The sequence below is a fragment of the Oncorhynchus tshawytscha genome, linkage group LG09 (genome assembly GCF_018296145.1).
Source record: "Oncorhynchus tshawytscha isolate Ot180627B linkage group LG09, Otsh_v2.0, whole genome shotgun sequence".
NCBI lineage: Eukaryota > Metazoa > Chordata > Actinopteri > Salmoniformes > Salmonidae > Oncorhynchus > Oncorhynchus tshawytscha.
This window is the reverse complement of record NC_056437.1, coordinates 20,206,936-20,233,702: the sequence shown is the minus strand read 5'-3', so window position 1 is coordinate 20,233,702 and position 26,767 is coordinate 20,206,936. Positions and strand designations below refer to the sequence as shown.

Genomic DNA, 26,767 nt, shown 5'->3' with positions numbered 1-26,767 from the left:
CCCTCTGCTCCTGGTTACCACGCTGCTTGGTCCGGTTATGGTGGGTAGTTCTGTAACGGCTGTCGTAGGTGGAAGAAGGAAAGGACCAAGGTGCAGCGTGGTACATGTTCATGATCTTTTAATTACATTGAACACTAGAACAAAAATAACAAAGGGAACAAACAAAACAGTCCTTTCTGGTATAGAGACAGAGACAGAAAACAACTACCCACAACTCAAGGGCGAAAACAGGCTGCCTAAGTATGGTTCTCAATCAGAGACAACGATTGACAGCTGCCTCTGATTGGGAACCATACCAGGCCAAACACATAGAAATACAAACATAGAATGCCCACCTCAACTCACGCCCTGACCAACCTAAAATAGAGACATAAAAAAAGGAACTAAGGACAGGACGTGACAATGTGTCTGTATGTCACGCCCTGATCTGTTTCACCTGTACTTGTGCTTGTCTCCTCCCCCCTCCAGGTGTCGCCCATCTTCTCCACTTATCCCCTGGGTATTTACACCTGTGTTTTCTGTCTGTCTGTGCCAGTTTGTAATGTTTGTCAAGCTTACCAGCGTTTGTCCCTTTCGGCTCCTCTCTTTTTCTCGTCCTCCTGGTTTTTGACCCTTGCCTGTCCTGACCCTGTACCCGCCCGCCTGATCGCTCTGCCTGTCCCTGATCCTGAGGCTGCCTGCCATCCTGTACCTTTGCTCCACCTCTGGATTACTGAACTCTGCCTGTCCCTGACTCTGAGCCTGCCTGCCGTCTTGTACCTTTGATTCTACTCTGGATTATCAACCCCTGCCTGCCTTGACCTGTTGTTTGCCTGCCCCTGTTGTTACAATAAACATTGTTACTTCACACAGTCTGCACTTGGGTCTTACCTTGATACCTGATAGTCTGACACTGTATCTATGTAATGTATCGGTATCTATGTAATTCTATATGTATTGATGTAAAAAAAATAGGGACCACAATGGAAATAAGTCCAGGCTTTATTTGCAATCCCAGTCACTTTTAAAAATCTTTGTACTGTGTATGTACTATATATATGTATTTTTTCCCCTGACAAATACAATTAATAAATCAATTCAAACTGTGCAGCAGCCATTTGGTGAATGGAAAGAGTCATCTGTTTCAAAACACCAAAAAGTTAAATGACATCCAGAGATTGTCAAGCCAAGCCTTTGATACTGGGTAGACCTACAAGGTAGGGAGATAGGTTTGTCGAGATTTACATCTATTTGTTGTGGTGTTGAAAATGCAAACCATGATATTGAAGTGCCCGAAGTCGGTATGCTTTGTTTATTCGTTATGTGGTGCATTGGCACAGAAACCTGTTGTTGGAAAATGTGTTGTATACATTTTATATCATGTATAGGCAACTCCAGTCCTGGTGGGTCAGAAGGGAGACACAATCCCCCCCCCCCCATCCCTAGTAAACACAGCTGAATACACTAAACTGAACAAAAATGTAAAAACAACATGCAACAATTTCTAAGATTTTACTGAATTACAGTTCATATAGGGAAATCAGTAAATTTAAATGAATGGCCTAGGCCCTAATGTATGGATTTCACATGACTGGGAATACAGATATGTGTCTGTTGGTCACAGATACGTTTTTTAAGTAGGGGCGTGGATCAGAAAACCAGTCAGTATCAGGTGTGACCACCATTTGCCTCATCCAGCGCAACTCATAAAGTTGATCAGGCAAATTTGTGCACAACAGCATATGTGGGAACTCCTTCAAGACTGTTGGAAAAGCATTCCAGGTGAAGCCGGTGGAGAGAATGCCAAGAGTGTGCAAAGCTGTGATCAAGGCAAAGGGAATCTAAAATATATTTGGATTTGTTTAATACTTTTTTGGTTACTACATGATTCCATATGTGTTATTTCATAGTTTTGATGTCTTCACTATTATTCTACAATGTAGAAAATAGTCCAAATAAAGAAAAACCCTTGAATGAGTGAGTGTGTCCAAAATTTGGACTGGTAGTGTACGTCACAGACTTTGCCCCACGAGAGCATGCATGCTCAGTTTTTACCCACCTCCGCTGTTGTTGCAGTCGGCCACATAAATTAATGATATCAAATAATTGCAATCATTTTAGGTGGAAAAGTACACATTTCCTGACTCAAAACCATTGGTGCTTTTGATAAACAGAGTTCAATCGGCCATATGCTTTCAATAAAACAAAGATTTGTCTACAATACTCTGATTTCTAGATCGTTCTTTGACTGACAATGGAGCAGAGCTAGCAATGCCAGGAAAGAGAGGGGGAGAAGGCAAACTCCACGTAACAAGTTCCAATGTATGGAATCAATTGGGAAATGTTTGATTTTAGGTCAAATTCCCCTTTAAGGCCCCCAATATTAACCAGATAATGATCCGTTTGCGCCTCAAAAAATAACAAGTTAGACAAGCCTACTGGGCTAAAAATGGACCAGCCCATTAGGCATTTGCCAGAAATACCAGATGGCAGGTCCACCACTGCACCTGCATCCCACACAGCTCTACTGGACAGATGGGACATGGAGGAAGAGAGAAAGGATAGCCTATGTCTTTATCAAGCCTTATAAGACAAGACCTGTATAGAAAGATACTGTAGTCATCATTCTACTGCTGAAGTTAGAAAGTGATGTAAAGCACGATCAGGGAGAGATACTGAGATAAAGGTAGCTAATTACTGTCTTAAAAGGACAACACAGCTTCCGGTTAATAAGGTGAGGTGGATGCCATCAGCAGTACATACACAACTGTGTTATGGGAATGTTCTTTCCAACATACAGTAAGAAGTCTCCACCGTATGGACAGATTTGATTTCCCATCTGACACTTTACAAACTCCAAGTCGATTGCAAATAGGTTTTAATTCATTCTATGGCCATACAAACATGCTGTCATACTGTCAAGACATTCAAGAAATGTTAACATCCAACCTCACCAAGTCAAATGCTAGTTATTACAGTATGACCTTGGATGCAGATTGTCATTAAAAGTTTGCTTCATCACATGCAATGTGTCTGAAAAAAACCTTCGAACAGGCCTAGCTAGTGTCATTGTCAGGTGGCCTCGTGGGAGTTCCTCCACTCCAGTGAGGGGTAGCTAGTATGACTATATGGTGCAATTAGAGGGGTGATGTGATGGTTGTCCTCCAGGTAGTGTCCCAGTAGAAGTAGGAGGAGGGGGGCTATTAATGACCATCTGCTCAGAGAGCGGCTAGTATCACCTCTTTAATGAAGATGAATGTGTAGATAGGAGGGCCTGACCAGGAGGTGCCATGCAGGGGGCTAATGACACGTGGAGGGTCCACTGCCCAGGCTCCCTAATGAGAGAGATTGGAACCTGAAGACTTAATACAATCAGTATCAGACATAATGTTACAGAGAGATTGAGTAGCCCCTGCATGACTTTACACTATTCAGTGAGCATCAGCTACACACTTATCAAACACAACTTTTGATGGCCTGTCACATTTAATGTGATGTCATGTCTATTATTCAAGAGGTTGAATACGTTTGAAAGTGTCAGATAAGGATGTAAAAAGTGTAAAGTTTTATGTAACGGTGACATCTCTTTTTTGAAGTGGTTACACCTCTAGTTTGAAGTGATGCTGCATTTGTATTGTCATTTCAAAGTTCATGCTCAACACTCAACATTCCAAGTAGAACTACTTGGAATGTGGAGACTCATCTCCTATGAGTGCTCATATTTACTCACTGCATCGAGAGGAGTCAAATGAGAACTATGTTCAACCCAAGTTCAATTCAATTCAGTCTAAAATCCTGTAGGCCTACCTAATTCACAAGCAAGCCTATTGATCATTTTTTCCCCCCTGGGATGTTCACAAACTCATCTGGCACAGGTCTTGCTTATTTTCTCAACTACCTCTCAAAACTCACAATAGCTCTGGGAAATTGCAGCTCCAGCTCTTTTATGTTTACACATCCACAGATCACCACTGCAGTGGAAGAAGATGATGAACAACACTGTGCTTCATGTTTCAAGTTACTGGATTTCCATTCATATGTATACAAAGAAGTACTTCCATACAGAAAACATTTCATGAGCTGTGAATGTCCATTTCAAAGCTTTTAAAACAGGACAAATGTCTATTATCTTTTCATTTTGTTTTACAAAAATACTAGTTTCCATTGTCTGCCTTAATTTAGGTGTAGTGCTGGCCCGGGAATCCTGTCAGATTGGCAGAGGGAGTCGAGGAGCTGAAGGATGTCCAGTACACTCTTAAAAAAAGGGTTGCAAAAGGGTTCTTCGGATGTCCCCATGGGAGAACCCTTTTAAGTTCCAGATATAACCCTTTTTGGTACCAAGTAGAACCCTCTGTGGAAAGTGTTCTATATTGAACCCAAAATGGTTCTACCTGGAACCAAAAATGTTCTTCAAAGGGTTCTCTTATGGGAACAGCCGAAGAACACTTTTAGGTTCTAGATACAGGAGCACCTTTTTTCTAAGAGTGTATTAGGCAACATATCAGAGGTCCCATATAATTGTGCTGTTAATAACATCCAAAGAGAAGTGAGTTTACAACACATACCCCCAGGCCTGACCCTGCAGGCCTACTGAAATGAAAAACAAGCCTTTGCCCCGACGGCTGTTTTCAACACGAGCTGTTCTGTCAGCAGTATTTTATTAGAATCATCCTGTTCTCAAAGACAACAGTGAGAACAGAAAAAGAACACATGGTCAGAATGAAAGAGTAGGGGCTTCTGTCTATGTCTCTGCATCCATCTTCTGACTGCAATCCATACATTTTCCTCAGTTAGTGGTCATTCTGTTGCCCAGGTTATAAGTGAAATAGAGTAAGATTGATGGATGGAAGTGAGAGACATTTAGAGGCCCATCTCTTCCTCGCTCATCTCTGTCTGGAGGATTATACCTGGAGGGACTGCCTTCAGAGGGCAGGAGGATGGATGCCTTACACTCCTCCTTTACATTGGCATTCACACAATGGATGGCATCATCCATACTTCAGAGGAGCGGAGAGAGAGAGTTTATGGCCTTTAGAGTGATGATGAGGCATTGTTTCCAGGGAGGCTCAGAGTGCCAGCACTTTTTAACACCTACTCCACACCGTTGTTTACAGTGGAAAGCCACTCATGACAGGCTCTCGAGTGGCGCAGTGGTCTAAGGCACTGCATCTCAGGGCTAGAGGCATCACTACAGACCCTGGTTTGATTCCAGGATGTATCACAACCGGCCATGATAAAGAGTCCCATAGGGCGGCGCACAATTGGCCCAGCGTCGTTAAGGTTTGGCCCAGGTAGGCTGTCATTGTAAATAAGAATTTGTTCTTAATTAACTGACCTGCCTAGTTAAATAAAGGTAAAAAATATTACTGTATGTTACAGGTTGTCTGACATGATGTAAAAAAAATCCATCCTTTATGTAATGGACTTTTGTTGGAGTATCTATTGAATATCTCTTAAGTATCCTTGATTTTGCATTACAGAAAAAATAAATAATGACTCTGTAATTTTTTAATGTAGTAAAAGGTATGATTCAAATAAATTGACAACTTTAAATCACTACACACATTCCCTCTGTCTCACTCTGCCTACACTAAAAGGGTTGAGTCAGCCTGTAGTAACCTTGTGTTTGACTTGTATTGTCATTAGCAAATCAAACGTGGATTAATTAGCCAGCAGTCACGCGGGATGTGCATTACAGTAAGTGACTATTTTAATATAACTTCAAGAAAAATCGCCAATAGTCTTTCACATTGACACCAGTGCTTGCTGCTTTTGGAAGTGCTGCTACTGTCATTAAGTATGGAATGATTGGTTAAGTGTCAGAAAGCCCATAAACGCATTAAGTACAAATGGATCTCTTTCCAGAAATTGTTGTCACCCCTTTCCCCCCTCTACACCCCCCTCTCTCTTTACCAAAGTATACACTTGTTTACACATAAACTGTTACAGTATATACTGTTTACATTCACAATAGCAGTTTAATGTGTGACACAGAAAACAGCAATATTTTACCTAGACCATCGCTAAGCTACTGTATCTACAGTATACAGTACACAAATACATGGTTAGAAAGAATGCTGAGTTTACCCTAAGGGTTACATAAACAGTAAACACCATCTACAATGGACATAAACCCTATCGTGGTGTTCCTGCTGTATCAGTGTTTGTAGTGAAGATGGAGTCTGTGTTGTTGCTCTGTCCCCAGCCCAACTGCTGTATCAGTGTTTGTAGTGAAGATGGAGTCTGTGTTGTTGCTCTGTCCCCAGCCCTACTGCTGTATCAGTGTTTGTAGTGAAGATGGAGTCTGTGTTGTTGCTCTGTCCCCAGCCCTACTGCTGTATCAGTGTTTGTAGTGAAGATGGAGTCTGTGTTGTTGCTCTGTCCCCAGCCCTACTGCTGTATCAGTGTTTGTAGTGAAGATGGAGTCTGTGTTGTTGCTCTGTCCCCAGCCCTACTGCTGTATCAGTGTTTGTAGTGAATATGTAGTCTGTGTTGTTGCTCTGTCCCCAGCCCTACTGCTGTATCAGTGTTTGTAGTGAATATGTAGTCTGTGTTGTTGCTCTGTCCCCAGCCCTACTGCTGTATCAGTGTTTGTAGTGAATATGTAGTCTGTGTTGTTGCTCTGTCCCCAGCCCTACTGCTGTATCAGTGTTTGTAGTGAAGATGGAGTCTGTGTTGTTGCTCTGTCCCCAGCCCTACTGCTATATCAATGTTTGTAGTGAAGATGGAGTCTGTGTTGTTGCTCTGTCCCCAGCCCTACTGCTGTATCAGTGTTTGTAGTGAAGATGGAGTCTGTGTTGTTGCTCTGTCCCCAGCCCTACTGCTGTATCAGTGTTTGTAGTGAAGATGGAGTCTGTGTTGTTGCTTTGCCCCCAGCCCTACTGCTGTTATATTCTGCCACGCTCTGACATTTACAAACCCACCGTAGCTAGCTTAGCCAAGGAAAGGAGAGGGAAAGGAGAGGCCAAATCACAGTGGGATCAACAGAAGGTTGCTGCTTGAAGGAAACATACCCTGAAAGTACATAGAATTGTCATGATAATCTTGTAAACAACATCCAATCATACAGTTGACCTCCACAGGCTGCAAATGTTGCCATTTCATGTATTTTAAGAGCTATGTCTGTCCAAAAGGGACACTTAAATACTGTACTACTAGACTCCTAAACCATCTCATTGGTGTACTAACAGTAGCCCCTGCTGGTAAGAGGGAGAACTTTTTACATACAAGGATGTTACAGAACAGAAAATCATACATAGCATACATCAGTCCTGTGAGCTGATTAATATTACACACAGTACTATTCATATGCAATGAATTATTAAATGATAAATGGGGAATTAATTAATATTGACAGCAAGAGAGAATAGGGAAAGGGACGTGTGAAATACACAGGAGGCTGGTGGGAGGAGATATAGGAGGATGGGCTCATTGTTTATTTTTATTTTTAATTTTACCTTTATTTAACCAGGTAGGCAAGTTGAGAACAAGTTCTCATTTACAATTGCGACCTGGAAATTGTAGTGGCTGAAATGGAATAAATGGAACAGAGTCAAACATGTGGTTTCCATATGTTTGATACTGTTTAATTTTTTCTATATCCTTGCCATTACAATGAGCACATCCTCCCAACAGCATACTCTGGTGGAATCCTGTTCGTTGAGGATTAATCATACTTCTACACTCCACTAGATATCCTCATCACACTGACTTCTTGCTGAAAGTTGACATTGAAGTGATGAGGCCAAATTACCATTCTGCCTCACTTCCACTCTAATACACAGCCTAAAATTCACAATGCAGAGTTACAGTGCAAATGCAATATAAGTTATCATTCGACATGTATTTCCCCAGTAATACTCTCATTACTTTACCTGCATTTTCTTCTTGACACTTAAACAGGTTTAATCAGAGAGGGAATGGGGGCTGAAAGATGACCCACTGATCACAAAAGGCATAATACATGCCTGTACACCTGAGAATCTCAGAACCTCCCTGATATCACACTGATTTGGCTAAAATGATTCTATATCTATGGTACCCACATACGTCAATGTCCCCAATATAGTGTTTTTGACCAGCTCCCTGTCTGAGACAACATAGAAAATGCATTTATTTGGCACTGAGTGGCACAATGTGTCGTTTATTCCCCTTACATTTCTCTTGACACTATTATTGACTGTGTTGCCCCTGTCCAGAGGGTTCCTCCTCTATACGGGTTACCAAGCAGACTACTTTCAAGTCACCCTAGAGTAAACACAATTGTTGCTATGCCAACTTGGAGCAAGATCCACAGGGTAAACACTCGAGACGCCAGGAGAAAAGTAGTTAACAATAGAGCCTGAACTGAGGTTGGTGGGGTTGGTGTGGAGGGAGTTTTTGACTAGATGGGATACAGCTTTTGGCATATTTGACTTTTCGTAGCAGGTTAGGAGAATTAGGTTAAGGTTAGGAAAAGGGTTAAGGTTAGAGAAATGCTAAAATGTTGATTATTTTATGTTAATTTGACAAAAGCTGTATCCATTTATAGCCATGACCATGGAGGGGTACACTCTTTAAAAAAAAAGGTGCTATCTAGAACCTAAAAGTGTTCTTTGGCTGTCCCCATAGGAACACCCTTTGAATAACCCTTTTTGGTTCCAGGCAGAACCCTTTTGGTTCCAGGTAGAACCCTTTCCCCAGAGGGTTCTACATAGAAGCCAAAATAGTTCTACCTGGAACCGAAAATGTTTCTCCCTAGAACCAAAAAGGGGACAGCCAAATAACACTTTTGGAGCCCTTTTTTCTATGAGTTTGGACTGGGAATATTTCTAGACGGAGAAATTAAGTTCCTTATAGCTAAATAAAACAGGCTTAAAAAATAGGAAGTTATTTTATTTTACCTTTATTTAACTAGGCAAGTCAGTTAAGAACAAATTCTTATTTTCAATGACGGCCTACCCCGGCCAAACCCAGACGACACTGGGCCAATTGTGCGCCACGCTATGGGACTGTCTTTTTTTCATTCATTCTTTCTTTCTCTCTATCACACAAACACACACACACAGAAAGGTACAGCGAGAGAGAGAGACAGACAGACAGAGGAAGATGACACTTGTCTTTTTCATAAAACATATTCATCTGACCAGCTCTGACCTGTGAATGAACTTCCATGAATATGAAAAGTAGGCTAGGCCACATCGATCATATGATGTAGCCTAATATTCAGCTAATTGTCCACAATGTCAATAATTTGCCCAGTTGTAAAATACTACCAACGGCTTTTGGATTTGCATAGAGCAGTTACAGAACGTCCTCTTCAAAATGGAATCATATCTCTCACACACAAGGGCAAAACAGTAACCGAATACACGTCCCTGCTGGAGATGATGACTAAAACGAATAGCCTACGTAGACTACAAACAAGAGGAGCGCGAGTGCCACTAACTTCCTCACAATTTCTCAAACTCTCAGAGAACATAGAGGGGTATAATATATCTAAACAACAGCGTGGTGATATCGAGAAATTATTGTATAACCTAGATACATTATTTTATCGAAGTCATCGTCACCTTGCCGTTTCCAGTTTCCAGTTCCACCTTGTCAATCTACTGCGCGCAAATTCACAGAAGATAGTTTAAGTGAATACTTTTCAGGTGAGTAAAAATGTCAGTGGCTGTATTTCCAATTCAATGGTTTGGGATTGTCATTGACTTTAGTTGACTTTACTGTAAACGTTAAATCTGCGTAATGTATTAATACTACAAACGTATAAAATAGTAAATGATTTTTCTTTAAAATGACTCTGCTAATAAATTCGAATCTACCAAATTACACATTTTGCAAATTACGTAACGTTAGCCAACAGTAATTTGAAACTGCAATTGGTTTTGTATAAAGTTGTTTTTAATTAAATAACATGTACGATTTTATTGACCATAGCCTATCACGTGTGTTGGACAGAAAGTGCATTAGTGAATTCATTAGGCCTGTATCACCTCTTGAATACACTTATTTTGCAAATCCTGTATTATTATCCTTGTTCATAAACAGTTTGGTCCTAATCACCATATGTGAACTTAGAATTTATATAAGTGTATTACATTGTAGACATGCTTGAAAATGGATGCAATATTTAGCTTTTGTAGGTGAGAGAGTAGAGTAGACTATATGTGACAGGTTGGCTTGATACAGTCTTATGTAGCAACATTTTAAATTGTTTTTTTTCATTGGATAAAAGTAGAGACTCAGAGTTAGAAAATGGTATATCAAACACTACAGTTAAGGGAGAATGGGGAAAGTAATTCTGCTTTGAATGTTGATAAACTTGTAACCTAGTTTTTGAGAAAATGGACCGAGAATGTTTTGGTAAACCTACTGGAGAGCTCTTTCTTGTCTACACCCATTCAGCATTATTCACACCCTCTTAAGCCTTAGCCCCACCCATCTCTTTAAAGGATTCACATGAGGCCATGTACTAAACAACCAAAGATTTAAAGACTAAAGGCTGGTTAATACTACGTCTATCGACAGTTGATGCAGTGACATCATGAACATTCTATTGTCGTCTGACATCAAACGTGTTGCTATCGTTATGAAAAAGTATAAACTCAAAAACTACAGACTTGTGGTCCAAAATAGCATAGCTAGTGTATATCAGCACCAATAAACCCACCCATTTAAACATGTATTTAGTATATGTCAATCTAGCAAACCAGGCAACTAAAAGCAACTTTCTAAACAATGTTTTGGTTAATTTTTAGCTTGTTAGCTAGCTAGCCAGCTAGTTCAAATAATAGCCATTTCATATAGCTGACAACGTCTTCACTTTAGCTCATTTGTCTTAAATATTACAGGAAAATAAACTCACAACAAGATCATTATTGACAAGTTAATGGCGAGCCAATTACAGAAAATAGCTTACCGTTGTGAGTGTGACGAAATAAAAGCAGGGCATTCTACCAGAGAATTTTAGAACTTGGACACTGTCTCGTTGACTTTATATCCTAATTTGATTTTGGTGCAGGTCTTGTTCTTCACATTCCGTCTCTGGTAAACACATACTATATCAAATAAAATCAAAGTTATTTGTCACATGCACAGGATACAAAAGGTGTAATGAAATGGTTACTTGCATAGTGGAGTCTTTTGTTTAGACATGTAGCTAGCTAGCTAAACAATTAACCATCATCCCAATTCATAACATTACTACCCTGCATGAATCTGTGGGTAGCTAACTAAACAGGTTCAATGTTAGCTAGCCAGCTAACATTAGGCAAAAACTAGCAATGCAAATGGCTTTGAGATATGAATAATATTACTATACAGATCATACATGTAACATTAGCTAGCGAGCTAGCCAGCTAACGTTAGCTAGCTAGCTAACAGTATGCTTTAACTTGAAATGAAAACAACTTTCTGACTAAATCAGAAATGTATAATATCTGAAAATGTAGCTAGCTAGACTATCTTACCCGTATACATGGATGGACACTTCTCCCTTTGTCACGGATGCCATGGTTACCCTTAGTTTTAAGATGTAATCCGGAGACACAACAGCCTTTTGTTTGTTCTCTTTTCGACTCCCTCCACATATTTGCAAACAAACGACAGAATTTTCTCCATCTCTTTAGGTATCATCCTCTTCTTCCACCAGTCATTCCACTGATTTCAAAACTCAGTCCTCCAGAAAGTGGAGAGCAACATGTTCGCAGTTATTACCTACACATACTGAGCAGCCCTTTGTTATAGACAGAAGCGTGCTACATGGCAGACCAATCCAAACTCATCTCTTGACAAGTCCAGCCCATTCATTATCTCAGCAGATCATGGCTAGCGTGAAGGTTCCTCTCTTTTTTCCGTGGCTAAACAAACTAGGCTCGTAATTGAACAATGTTATTTGTATTTACAGATGGCATACAAGTTTGTTATTAAGGCATATGAAAGTTCACATGTTCCAGAAAGCATTTCTGACAAAAAACACACTTAGATTAAAAAAAAGTTTACATTCAAATGCCTCTCCTGTGAAGTAATCCCTGAGCTGACAAGGTAAAAATATGCCGTTCTGCCCCTGAACAAGGCAGTTAACCCACTAGGCCATCATTGAAATTAAGAATTTGTCTTGCCTAGTTAAATAACAATAAAATAAAAAATATTGTTTTGAAGATAACAGTGAATTCTTCCCTATGCCAGTTATAGTTTGTGACTCCCTTATTACTCATGACTATAAAATATGCCTGTCTCACTGATACATTTCAGATGTCTTTGTCCGTATGGACAGACCACTGAGGGCCGAAGATGAGGGAAAGGGAAAGGGTATACATAGTCAGTTGGACAACTGAATGCATTCAACTGAGAGATGCTGATTTAGATGCTGCTCTTCCTCTTCTGCAAGACTCAATCATTACTTTTGGGAAGAGGAGCATTTTGGGACAAGGCATTATTTTCTCCAAAGGCTATTTGTGAAGAAGACACGGGGTCAGACATGAACGGTAAGGGCTGTCACCTCCTGGTCTCCCCCTCTGGTGTGCCCCTTTCCCTGGGCATGATCACAGGACAGCAGGCCCCATCCATCGGGATACCTATACGCACCACCCTCTACCTGGGATGCTGTGCCACCCTGAGCCCATCTCCGGTGGGTAGCAGGGGCAGAGCGGGGGTGTGTCCACTACTCCCAAGTACCCCTCAGCACCAGGACAAACTTTGGTTCCTGCCCTGAGCCTACGCAAGCAGGTGTTGACCAATGGGAAACAGCCAAATGTTTTAGGTGTCTTACAGATGTCAGGGCAAAAGTTCCTACCACTAATCAGTGCTTGGCGTCTGACTGCTCTGACTAGTGTCAAAGGTAATTTCTTGAAAGCCTTGTAATAAACAACGTTAAATACAGAGTAATACATTGACACATGGGTAAACAGCCAATGATGATGTCCTGATCTTCTATGTAGGATAACTGTTATGGACTTGAGCAGCCTCAGATGTTTTCCCATCAGTAGGATATAGTGTGACCTTAATGACCTTAGAGCAGTGGTCATCACTCATAATGTTAAATGCTGATACACTTGTAAATGAGGATGTCACTCCAAATAAGTTTGAAGTGTCCTATTGAAGTAACCACTTGTGGTTTCCTACCATAAACTATTATTTAAAACTTAGATATTTTGGATATGCTCTGACAGGACCTGTGTTGAGGAACTCTTCTTCCTCTCAACTGAAAGATCCCAGTGTGCACATGTCCTAGAACAGAAGACAGGCTCACAGTGATCTGTTGTAAGCAGAGTTGTTCAATCAGCCCCTCTCTTCTCCCCTCTCTTCAAAGTAGCACTGATTTACTGTACATTGACGTCTTCATACTTCCCTTTACCCCAATATCGTCTGCCCACCCTAACCTCCAACCCACCCCAGACCTCCTTTGACCCTGGCCTGTTTATTGATAATTAACCAAGCAGAAAGCTTGTCCCCAAATGACCCAAGGAGGAAAAAGAGGAAGAAAATAAATCTCATCTGTAATGAACAGAGCAGAAAGCAGAAAGTGTCTCTGTTCAGGTTTCTTAGGGGGAATTTCAGGATTCATAAGCTTCCCCTTACAGAAAAACCACATGATTTAAACATGTGTTTTTGGAAAATATTTCACGTGATCACATTTTATTGTGTAGTTTCATGTTATCACATTGCTTTACATGTTCAAATCTTATCACATTAACTTCACATAAGAGCACATGTGATCACAGGAAAACATGTTTCTGGAACAATTTACATGCGATCACGTGAAATTCATGTGGTTTTTCTGTAAGGGTCTACTGAACACGACAAAAACCATTAGGTTTGTGTTTGATTTCTGTTGAAGATGTCTGTCTCACGGGTCCCTGGTGTGCAAACACAGGTTGCTGTGTTAATATGGTGAAGTGAACTGTGATGGAGATGAACAGACCCTGAACCATGGATTCATTGCATCTCTATCAAAGTCAGCTACTGACAGTAAAAACTAGAAATGTGTGTCAGATACATTTTTATTTATTTTATTGAACCTTTATTTAACTAGGCAAGTCAGTTAAGAACAAATTCTTATTTACAATGACGGCCTACGAAAAGGCAAAAGGCCTCCTGCGGGGACGGGCTGGAATTAAAAATATATTTTTTAATTATAAATATAGGACAAAACACACATCACGACAAGAGAGACAACACAACACCACATAAAGAGAGACCTAAGACACAGTATGATGACTGGTTGGATGCAAATGACAATGCCACAACCACATTGTAGAAGACTGCAGTAGTTAAAGCGCTCACTACAAATACACACAGTGAGAGTTCTCCACAACCTTCTTTCTATTATATTGACAAGTTGTCTTGTCTATAATTTACTTAGAAAAGCTTCATTCTATCATTAATTAACTTAAGAAAGTGGTTATTTTTAATCTTGTTTCGAGCTGTGTTAAACAATGTTGATTGAAAGACTTTAGCACAAGCAACGATACTGCAATGTTGAGGCTGGAGTGCTCAGATATAGGCTTCTGATTCAATATGATTTTTGTAATAAAGGTTTTTTCTGGATAAAAAGGGATCTTAGGTGGTGAGCGTGGTAGGAGGCGTGTGTCACAACTTCCGCCAAAGTCGGTTCCTCTCCTTGTTCGGGCGGCGTTCGGCGGTCGACGTCGCCGGCCTTCTAGCCATCGCCGATCCACCTTTCATTTTCCATTTGTTTTGTCTTGTCTTCCTGCACACCTGGTTTACATCTCCTACTAATTACATGTGTATTTAACCCTCTGTTCCCTACATGTCTGTGTGGGGTATTGTTTATTGTCAAGGTTGGCACGCTTCCAGCTGGTTTGCGCCGGGTTTTGTTTTATTACCCGTGCTTTGTGGCAGCCGGTACTTTGTACTTGGGTTTTGTACTTTTGCTGCCTCATTTTGTTTCCTTGGGCATTTTGTGTTGTGACACGGTTGGGTTCTGTATTATGATTGCCTAAGTAAAGTGCTTTGTCCATTCATCTCTGCTCTCCTGCGCCTGACTTCCATCCACCAGCTGCACCCACCGTTGACAGCTTGGCAATGGGCGTGGCCGGCACGGCTGAATTTTAGAGGAAACCTCATCTTGGTGTGGAGAAATTTTTGCATTTGTCAACTTCCTGCAATTCTATACATCTCAACATGGAGCTGAGATAAATAAAATAAAAAAAGTTTTGAAGCTAATTTCCTGCAATTCTACAAATTTTGCCATGGAGCTTTGAGAAAATGCTGCAATTCTATGCATTTTGCCATGGATAATAATTATGTGTTCGTTTCCTCAAAGATAATAACAAAATCAATACTGCTAAATTCATTGTTTTTTAAATGTTCAATTCCCGCTGACTGTCTAGTTTTTATTTTGGTTATTGTTAATTCTCAAATATTATAAAAACATATTTTAGTCGTTAAAGTTTACACTGAAAGTGTTTTTCCAACCCATAAAATATCATCTTTTTTTTCACTGTTTTGATTTGTAAAGCATATGGTCTAATTTCCTATGTCCCTGTAGAATATGATCTTGGTGGTGAACCCTCAACCCTCTAATGGTGAACTTGTCTCTACCAGGTTACTTTGTCTCAGGACCAAGTATGCAGGTGTTGGGCCAGCAGGCTGGTGCTAACCTCTGGGTCACCAGTAGTCCCATGGTGGTCCAGAGCCTGGGTCCAGTATCTCCTGTCACGAGTCAGTCCTACACCTCTGTTCCTCTGGTACCACACCCCCAACCCCCACAAGGCCTGGTGGTACCGTACACAGATACCAGGTGAGTCAACCTCTGCACCACTCTAGGTGAGGGAGTATTCCACCATACTCTTGTCATTACACTGATTTCTGTACTCTAAACAACGTCAACATACAGTACTATATTAAACAGTTGTGTTACTCATTTGTGAGATTTCCCTTGTACTTCTATCCTTTCTTCAGGTCCTTGTTCTCCAGAGACTCCCTGGCATCCACCACCCTGAGCCTAGCAGAGACCCACTCAGTTCTGAGTGGCAGACAGGAGTGGCCCTATGGCTACCGGTTCCTTCCTCCACTCTGCCCACAACAGGGTTCCACCCAGGCCAGCAAGGGGGGTGAGCTGCTCAGCCTGCCCCCTGGCACTGCCATGTCTGGGGGCACCAGCATCTCCAACTCTGCCTCCCTGCCCTCCTACCTGTTTGGGGGAGATGCCAACAGCCCCCGGCAGTACTCAGCCCACTCCAAAAAGAGGGCCCTCTCCATCTCACCTCTGTCAGACGGCTATGGCCTTGACTTCAACTCCATCATCCGTACCTCGCCCACCTCGCTGGTGGCTTACATCAATGGCTCCCGGAGCTCTCCGACCTCCCACCACACCCTTTCACCCCTCCAGCCTGAGGTCTGTGGCCACTTCCTGGGGGTGAGAGGGAGCTGTATCCCCTATCCTCAGACTCCAGGCCTCCTCAGCCTCACAGCCTCCACGCTCGCTCTGACCCCACTGAGTGACCCCCAACCTGAATTGGAGTGTGGCCGCATGCATAGGCTGGAGCAGGGCAGGACGCTGGAGAGCCAGATGGCTGACATGGTGGTGGAGCAGCAGTGTCTCCCAGAGGAGGGAAGAACACCACAGAGGGCTGCCAGTAACACTAATGACCTGGTGCCATCTCTACACTTTCAGCTTGAGTTGGCCACCATCATCAGATCAGATAGTCCACCGCAGGGCCCCCCACCTCCTTACCACTCTCACTACCAGCACCGCCACCTCCAAAGACCTCCTAGACACATCCAGGGTCAGCCCCAGTCCCAGGGCCCTGTCTCTCAGCCCCCCCCAGCTCCCCCTGGGCATGGGACCAGCCTCGTGCCCCATCCCCTGTCCCTCTTCCCCATGCTGGAGGACTACAGTGGGGGGCACTGCTGCCGCTGGGTGGACTGCAGTGCTGTGTATGACCAAAAGGAGGAGCTGGTTAGGCACATAGAGCAGCGCCATGTGGACCAGCGGAAGGGCGAAGACTTCACCTGCTTCTGGGCGGTGTGTCCACGCAGGTTCAAGCCGTTCAATGCCCGCTACAAACTCCTCATCCACATGAGAGTCCACTCTGGAGAGAAGCCCAACAAGTGCACGGTACATAGCAAATCAATCTCTGGTGAAGGCCTCAAAACTGCCTTTAACATGCAAGTGTGTATCTGTTTAGACATCCACTTCAGAATCCATTGGCTTTACCTGAATCCAATTTTACCTCAGCTTTACATACCATCCCCCTTATGCATAATGGTTAACATTATTTTTTCCATAAGTGTGTTACAGGGGGTTAGTGAGTGCAGCAGTTCCCTTCCCGACTGTCTCTCCTGTCTACTGTGAGTCAACCAGCCAGGGAAATAGACATCTTGAAGTACGCATGTTGTACCTCTTTAATGCCTTTGTGTGCTCTGATGTACGTTTGAAGGCTAAAGGTTGGGGTCAGAAATTTGGTCTTTCTCCTTTTAACTGTTGCCATGGGCTAATTAGCCAGCTCTGTGAAAATTGACATGAGAGTTGTAGTTATTAAATCAGCACAAAGACAGTGCAGTGCTTAATATCTGGCAGGGTACCAGTCAGTAAGCCTCCTGCTCTCTCTCTCTCCCCATCTGCCCCCCCTCCCCTCTCTCTCCCTCTCTTGCTCTACCAGGCCTGTCAGTAGCCAATAAGACTTATTAGTGCCAAGTCAGGTACAGACTTGGCTGGGGTTCTGTGAAGGTGATGCCCCCTGGCCCAGTTCTGATCGGTCTGGTTATATGGCCAAGCAGAGAGACAGTTGAATGGAGTTAATCTGAAAGCCATGTATCCTTGGACCTGGTTCTGATGAGGGAATTGGCTGGATTCCCCCCGAGACAGGTGCTCCCAGGCCTAGTGCTGCTGCTGGTGGTTCTCTTAAATGTGCCACGTTTTGGTTCTCTTCACTAGTCTCTATCGGTTGACAGATGAGTTGTACTACACTGTATATTAGAGCTGGGTGATATGGACTAAAATCCATATTTTGCCCTAAATTACCTGAATTGATGCGATAATGATATAACAATACATTTATAACATTAATATGCATTATCCTTTGAACTACTATGACTAGTTTTATGGTTGTTGCCATCAACTCTAGTACAATCACCCATATTAGCAAACTTATTTCAAACGTATTTACATTTCTCTAGTATAGGCTACTTATTGCATTGAACGATATCAGCAAAATGCCTGCGATAAGTGATTGGTGTCGTTAATTTTCAGTTAATCGTCCTAGCTCTACTGTGTTGTAAATGCAGTTAAAGGTATACTTCAGGTCGGATGGGTCTGTGTACCATGTAATCTGACCCCCTACCCATAAACAGAATAGACATTGGATGTGTCAGAAATGGTGCCTTATTCCCTATTTAGTGAATAGAGTGCCATTTTGTACGTACATATGTAGGATCTTCATTTGACCCGTATTGTCGCAACAAAATAATTCTGCAGCAACAGGATTTGAACATTTAGTCCATAATGTTGCTTGATCAGTGGTTAGGCTAGCCAAAATTAGACTACATGAAAAGTGGAATACTGTTACTATAACTGTGTGTTATTATGGGTAGAATCTTACATTTATCACCCTGTTGCTGGAGAACATTCGATGTATTTGAGGTTTAAAAAAGCTTACGAAAAATGTATCAACCCCTACAAAAATGTCCATTAATTATAATCCACATAATAATTCACATTTCCTGTTGCTTCAGGATTATTTTCCTACTGTAGCAAACTGGCTCAAATTAAGATCATACATCTGTATCCATTGTACACCATCCCATCATCCCAGGTTTGACTTGGCAGCATAAGATAAAAAAAAGTCCTACTGAAAAGAAGTAGAACATGGTCAGTACATTATTGACAAAAACAGTCAGAAAACCAAGACTTACTGAACAAAAACAGTCTAAGCAATCAAAGTCCTGAATCCTGACAGGATCCTGTCACACCCTGACCATAGAAATATACAAAGTAAACTATGTTTTGGTTGGTCAGGGTGTGAGCTGAGTAGGCATTCTATGTTTCATGTCTAGTTTGTCTATTTCTATGTCTGGCCTGATATGGTTCTCAATCAGAGGCAGGTGTTAGTCATTGTCTCTGATTGGGAACCATATTTAGGTAGCCTGGGTTTCACTGTGTGTTTGTGGGTGATTGTTCCTGTCTCTGTGTTTTCACCAGATAGGGCTGTTTCGGTTTTCGTTACGTTTCCACGGTTGTTGTTTTTTGTAGTTTTTTGTATTGATTCGTGTTTTACGTTTGTTGATTAAACATGGATCGCAATCTACACGGCGCATTTTGGTCCGACTCTCCTTCACCAAAAGAGAACCGTTACAGAATCACCCACCGCAACGGGACCAAGCGGCGTGTCAACAGGCAGGAGCCACAGGAGAAGCAACAAAGGCAGCAACAGCGGCGCAATGAGGATTGGACATGGGACGATATATTGGATGGCAAGGGTTGCTATACATGGGAGGAGATCCTGGCGGGAAGGGATCGCCTTTCATGGGAACAGGTGGAGGCAGCGAGGAGAGCAGAGGCAGCCGGAGAGAGGAGCCGGCGATATGAGGGAACACGGTTGGCAAGGAAGCCCGAGAGTCAGCCCCAAAAATTTCTTGGGGGCTCACAGGGAGTAGGGCTACGCCAGGTAGGAGACCTGCGCAAACTCCCTGTGCTTACCGGGGGGCTAGAGAGACCGGGCAGACACCGTGTTATGCAGTGGTGCGCACGGTGTCCCCAGTGCGGGTGCATAGCCCGGTGCGGTATATTCCAGCTCCGCGTATCGGCCGGGCTAGATTGAGCGTCGAGCCAAATGCCATGAAGCCGGCTCTACGCATCTGGTCCCCAGTGCGTCTCCTTGGGCCGGCTTACATGGCACCAGCCTTGCGCTCGGTGTCTCCGGTTCGCCTGCATAGCCCAGTGTGGGCTATTCCACCTCGCCGCACTGGCAGGGCGACCGAGAGCATTCAACCGGGTAAGGTTGGGCAGGCTCGGTGATCAAGAGCTCCAGTGCGCCTGCACGGTCCGGTCTATCCAGTACCACCTCCACACCCCAGCCCTCCGGTAGCAGCTCCCCGCACCAGGCTTCCTGTGCGTGTCCTCGGTCCAGTACCATCAGTACCAGCACCACGCATCAGGCCTACAGTGCGCCCCGCCTCTCCAGCGCTGCCGGAGCCTTTCTCCTCTCCTGCGCTGCCGGAGTCTCCCGCCTGTTCAGCGCAGCCAGAGCTGTCAGCCAGAGCTGTCAGTCTGCATGAAGCAGCCAGAGCTGTCAGTCTGCATGGAGCAGCCAGAGCTGCCAGTCTGCAAGGAGCTGCCAGTCTGCAAGGAGCTGCCAGTCTGCAAGGAGCTGCCAGTCTGCACGGAGCCGCCAGAGCTGTCAGTCTGTAAGAAGCCGCCAGAGCTGTCAGCGTGGAGCAGCCAGAGCCGCCAGTCAGCATGGAGCAGCCAGATCTTTTAGTCTGCCAGGTTCCGACAGTCAGCCAGACTCTTCCAGATCTGCCAGTCAGCCAGACTCTTCCAGATCCGCCAGTCAACCAGACTCTTCCGGATCCGCCAGTCAGCCAGACTCTTCCGGATCCGCCAGTCAGCCAGACTCTTCCGGATCCGCCAGTCAGCCAGACTCTTCCGGATCCGCCAGTCAGCCAGACTCTTCCGGATCCGCCAGTCAACCAGACTCTTCCGGATCCGCCAGTCAACCAGACTCTTCCGGATCCGCCAGTCAACCAGACTCTTCCGGATCCGCCAGTCAACCAGACTCTTCCGGATCCGCCAGTCAACCAGACTCTTCCGGATCCGCCAGTCAACCAGACTCTTCCGGATCCGCCAGTCAACCAGACTCTTCCGGATCCGCCAGTCAACCAGACTCTTCCGGATCCGCCAGTCAACCAGACTCTTCCGGATCTGCCAGTCAACCAGACTCTTCCGGATCTGCCAGACTCTTCCAGATCTGCCAGTCAGCCAGACTCTTCCAGATCTGCCAGTCAGCCAGACTCTTCCAGATCTGCCAGTCAACCAGACTCTTCCAGATCTGCCAGTCAACCAGACTCTTCCAGATCTGCCAGTCAACCAGATCTGCCAGTCAGCTAGACTCTTCCAGATCTGCCAGTCAACCAGACTCTTCCAGATCCGCCAGTCGGCCAGGATCTGCCAGTCGGTCAGGATCCGCCAGTCAGCCAGGATCCGCCAATCAGCCAGGATCTGTCAGATCCGCCAGTCAGCCAGGATCTGCCAGTCAGCCAGGATCTGCCGAAACCACCAGCCAGCCAGGATCTGGTAGATCCATCAACCTGCCTGAGCTTCCTCTCACTCCCGAGCTTCCTCTCACTCCCGAGCTGCCCCTCTGTCCCGAGCTGCCCCTCTGTCCCGAGCTGCCCCTCTGTCCCATGTTATTAAGTAGGGTTGCCGTGGCTAGGAGGTCACGGAAGCGGACAAGGTGGAGGAAGACTACGGTGAAGTGGGGGCCACGTCCAGCACCAGAGCCGCCACCGCGGACAGATGGCCACCCAGACCCTCCCCTATAGGTGGGGGGGTACTGTCACACCCTGACCATAGTTTACTTTGTATATTTCTATGTTTTGGTTGGTCTTGGTGTGAGCTGAGTGGGCATTCTATGTTTCATGTCTAGTTTGTCTATTTCTATGTCTGGCCTGATATGGTTCTCAATCAGAGGCAGGTGTTAGTCATTGTCTCTGATTGGGAACCATATTTAGGTAGCCTGGGTTTCACTGTGTGTTTGTGGGTGATTGTTCCTGTCTCTGTGTTTTCACCAGATAGGGCTGTTTCGGTTTTCGTTACGTTTCCACGGTTGTTGTTTTTTGTAGTTTTTTGTATTGATTCGTGTTTTACGTTTGTTGATTAAACATGGCTCGCAATCTACACGCCGCATTTTGGTCCGACTCTCCTTCACCAAAAGAGAACCGTTACAGATCCAGACTTAGACAACAGAGCCTCTCACAGAGAGAGAGAACCAGGTCTTAGATGCCATGCCAGCCAATTGTTCAAGATTTACGCTCTGGCTTATTGTGAGGAATGATTGACAGGAATAGGGTTGCAAACAGTAGTCCTATAAATCTACCCCAATTCTTGTATTATTTTTAACTTAACAACATGAATTGGGGTATTTAGAATATTGTATAGGTAGAGAACATTGTAAGGAACAAGTCTGTGTCAATAACTCAGTTTTGGCAAAAATGCAGATAAACCCTTCCCACTGGGCACAGATATCAATTCAACGTCTATTCCACGTTGGTTTAATGTAATTTCATCGAAATTACTTGGAAACAATATTGTTTCAACTAGTGTGTTCCCAGTGGATTATCATTCCAAGCTCTCGATATGTTGACTGGTGTATATCTGATATCTGAAGTTACCCGTTTTGATTGATTGGGCCTCAAAGTATGTCAATTACGGTTAACCAAAAAAAAGGCCTTCATTCATATGCCATTTCCCTTTCATACTGTAAAAAATCTGATTCTGAAATCTACATTTTCTTGGTGTTGGGTGTTCTATTCTGCACCAGGTTCAAATGAGTTATAGGTTCACTTGTGGAATCACAGTGTGCATTTAAGCATATCAGTTAAGTTGAAAGAAGACATTCAGACTGAAACCCCAGTAGTTCTGTGTTAATCCACTTAGTTCCTTACAATGGACAGCTTGAAATTCTAGTTCTGCCCACACCACCACTGAATGCAGGCCTGGTGAGATTTTTGGTTTGCCAAGATTTTTAGCGGCATCTCTACAACCGCAAGGAGGGAAATAACTTGGCACCAACAAAAAAACGATTCAGACTTCAAAGTATTTTAACAACCCAGCTTCTTCTCAAGTTTCTGTAACTTTTTAGCTCTTGTTTTAAAGTAACTGTCCAGTGTTTCCGGAGTTCTATGAAATATGACCTAAAATGAATTACAATATGAGTGAAATAGTTTTTCTTCACAAAAATTGCAATTGAGTATGTAAAAATTGAAGATTTTTCTGTGTTTGAACGGTGTAGGTGTATCCCAACAACAGAATGGTGTGGGTGTAGACCAGTCAGTAAAAATATTTACATGAGTAGACCACTGATTGGCCATCTCAGCCAATGAGCCATCATGACATTGTGTTCTATGTGGAAATAGAAAGGATTTTTTAAACGGTCTGTTTGAGATACAAATTTGAGGTTGGGTTTTTTAAGTGTTTTTTCTCCAATTCATGCTTTGGCCACAAATATGAGTGTAGGATGAGTCAACATTATTTGGGTATGAGTTAACAGAATATTAACTTTTAAAAGTGAGATTTTCACTGGGCAGTTACTTTTAAGACCTAAAAATCTCATGCACTAAACTTTTACATTTAAAGAAGATGATAGCAGACAAGAGGATAATTTGACTGAGAATGAGGAGAGGATATGTGAGAGTGAAGTGAGACATGAGAGTCTGAAGAGGATAAGAATGGGAGTTGAGCTGTAGATAAGAGTATGAAAAATGCCATGTGAAGATGTGAGATGTGAGAGAGAACAGCGAGAAGAAGTAAGTGAGGAGAAGAGAGAGAGTTGAGATGTGAGAGAGAGTGGAGATGTGAGAGAGGGTGGAGATGTGAGAGGGTGGAGATGTGAGAAAGAGAAGAGAGAGTGGAGATGTGAGAAAGAGGGTGGAGATGTGAGAGAGGGAGGAGAGAGTGGAGATGAGAGAGGGAGGAGAGAGTGTAGATGTGAGAGAGAAGAGAGAGTGGAGATGTGAGAGGGGATATGTCAAGAGAGTGGAGAAGAGAGATTGGAGATGTCAGAGAGTAGAGGGAGGCTAAGGCACTACTGTGGGCACTAGACTGACTCTGCTGGCACGATGTGAGCGGGTCATTGTTCCCCAGGGCATAGGAGGCTGCCAGGGCCTGTCAGGAGGCTGGCTGTGGCATTTAGCTCCACCGAGGAGCCATGTTGCTATCTCTTCAGACCCTCTGTCTCTCAAAGCAGCTAAAAGGGGACTATTAGCTTTATTAGAGGGGGGCACTGCTGGGCTCCTGGCAGTATAGTGTGATGCTAGTTCTTAGTTTTTTTCCCATCCCCAGGTTGAATTACTATTTATCCTGCTCATTCTCCATGGCCTGTGTTTTTCTTATGCTAGCCGGTCTGAATGGTCCGATGCTGATCCCTTTCTCTACACTGTTGTTTTGAGTGTCTGGTCATAGGGTACTTTCCTAGGATGCCACTGTATTAGACAACATTTGGACAGAATATCCTGCTGTGTGTGAGGAAGACTTGTGTAAGACTGGCTTTCTCCACTTTCAGTAATACACAACGGCTGTTAGGTCATGTCCCCAGACATGCAGGGCATGGTAAACACCCACAAGGAGAGAGATCGTCATCGTTGCATGGGAGACTCCATCTGTAAGCATTAAAATGCTGTTGAAAATACCCCCAAATTCACACATTTACTATGATACAGTCATGCAGAATCAATTTTCTATCCCTAATAGACGGTTGAGCACTAATAGAATTCTCAGGCATATCCGCATCCCTCGATTCCTCTTGAGTTACTTAAGGATTATAAAATATATCCTTTACTCCATTCCTTTGACATTAAGAACATATGGTTCCCATCAGACGGAGTCATAATGGCTTTACTGGAATTTAGTTTTGGCATAATGACAGTACTCTGCTGGTGGTTGTGGTTTTGCTCTGCAGAGTGTATGTTTGTGCCTGCTGTTTTCCAACTTCGAGAGAGAACATTTGCGAGTGTAGTGTCTCTGGAGTAGGTAGTGCTTTGCCTGTACTGTACGTTAGATATGTGAATTTCATGAAGATACTGTCCTGCAAGAAGATACCAGCAATGTTGATTCAGATAGAGTTCAGAAGAGAAATAGAGTTTGAAGTTAGTGCTATGTTATTACATTAATTAAAGGAATGGGAAATATGTCCCATACGAATGCGATGAGTCAAATATTAAAGGAACTGTATTTAGTCAGTTCAGACTGAGGGAGAGGTATAGCTATGCAAGGAATCCAGTCCTGGAGGAACAATAATAAAATGGGTCACGGTTCCATGACTTTACTCTGTGATGCTGAAGTAAGAACATTCCAAGCACCATGACCGCAGAGAGCGCAAAGTGCTAGGCTTGGCTTACAGTAAGAAACTGTGATGATTCACATGTTTTGAGGGTGAAGTCATTGCAGTGAGGTGGGTAGTACTGCACAAAGGAGAGCTATTCAGTTCTGCTGACTTGAATTAACTACACTACTACTGTATCTCATAGCTTGTGACAGCGAGTGCAGTAGACCTGGGCAGAGAACAAGTTATTTTGGCAAGGAACAAACCTCTCTACCTTAGCCCTTCTACCAGTTGGTGGTAGCATTTTTCTACAATGAGTTACTCTGTCATGTAGCTCCTACGAGACCCTAGAGACAAGATCGTTTTTACAGACATTGAGGTCTGTTTACACACATATACTGAACCCTGCTGGTTACATTGACAACCTCACCTCTTATATAGTGTTTGTCAGTGTTGTTTTTTCCCGGATATTGTTTTGTGGTTAGTGCTATCTGCAATCCTTGGGTTGTCCGTGCCCTAAACCCTAACCTTAACCTAACCATTTTAAATGTCAATTCCAATGGGGTATTGTCAGAGTTGGGACATCCCAAGTATCCCAGACAGCCTGAACTATTGATTTGTGGCCCAAGATGTACAGTATAGTTTCATGATAGGTATACTAATTGTACACTATCACTCCTGTCCCTGTGCCCTGTGTCTGTGGTTGCAGTTTGAGGGCTGTCAGAAGGCTTTCTCTCGGCTGGAGAACATGAAGATCCACCTGCGCAGCCACACTGGAGAGAAGCCTTATATATGCCAGCACCCCGGCTGCCACAAAGCCTTCAGCAATTCCAGTGACAGAGCCAAACATCAGCGCACACACCTGGACACGGTGAGTTGAGTGGCATAAACTCAGACAGACACACATATGGTGGGACAATGGCGCTGGAGGAGATGGCTGCCGTTTTACGTCTCCTAACCAATTGTGTTATTGTGTGTGTTTTTTCACAACTTATTTTGTACATAATGTTTCTGCCACCATCTCTTATGACCGAAAAGAGCTTCTAGATATCAGGACAGCGATTACTCACCTCGTACTGGAAGAAGAGTTTTTCTTTAACAAGTCGGATATAAAGGACTTACTTCAGACACCCGACAAGGCCCACATCCCCGTCATTCGCAGGAGAAAGAGACAGCGATATCGGGGACGCAGGTCGTGTTGCCGATATCAGTTGAAGTTTACATAGGTTGGAGTCATTAAAACTCATTTTTTCAACCACTCCACAAATCTCCACAAATTTCTTGTTAACAAACAAATACTTTGTGCATGACAAGTAATTTTTCCAACAATTGTTTACAGACAGATTATTTCACTATCACAATTCCGGTGGTTCAGAAGTTTACAAACACGAAGTTGACTGTGCCTTTTAAACAGCTTGGAAATTTCTAGAAAATTATGTCATGGCTTTAAATGCTTCTGACAGGCTAATTGATTTGAGTCAATTGGAAGTGTACCTGTGAATGTATTGCAAGGCCTAGCTTCAAACTCAGTGCCTCTTTGCTTGGCATCGTGGGAAAATCAAATGAAATCAGCCAGACCTCAAAACAAATTGTAGATCTCAACAAGTCTGGTTCATCCTTGGGAGCAATTTCCAAATGCCTGAAGGTACCACGTTCATCTGTACAAACAATAGTACGCAAGTATAAACACCATGCGACCACGCAGCCGTCATACTGCTCAGGAAGGAGAGGGGGTTTGTCTCCTAGAGATGAACATGCTTTGGTGCGAAAAGTGCAAATCAATCCCAGAACAACAGCAA

General features: G+C 43.4%; 1 protein-coding gene across 2 annotated transcripts in view; it reads left to right on the top strand.

Annotated features, from left to right (window-relative positions):
• Positions 1-9,045: 9,045 nt before the first annotated feature.
• LOC112257538 (zinc finger protein GLIS3) overlaps positions 9,046-26,767 on the top strand; it is a 35,078-nt gene continuing 17,356 nt past the window's right edge. The window contains exons 1-4 of one of the 2 annotated variants that reach the window (XR_002954588.2): positions 9,046-9,614; positions 15,532-15,727; positions 15,889-17,047; positions 25,678-25,839. Coding sequence is in view for 1 of the 2 variants with exons in the window: in XM_024431184.2 (XP_024286952.1) it covers positions 15,555-15,727; positions 15,889-17,047; positions 25,678-25,839 (1,494 nt within the window). In the remaining variant the exon portion in view is untranslated. The remainder of the gene's footprint in view (positions 9,615-15,531; positions 15,728-15,888; positions 17,048-25,677; positions 25,840-26,767) is intronic. The other variant, XM_024431184.2, reaches the window with a different exon arrangement.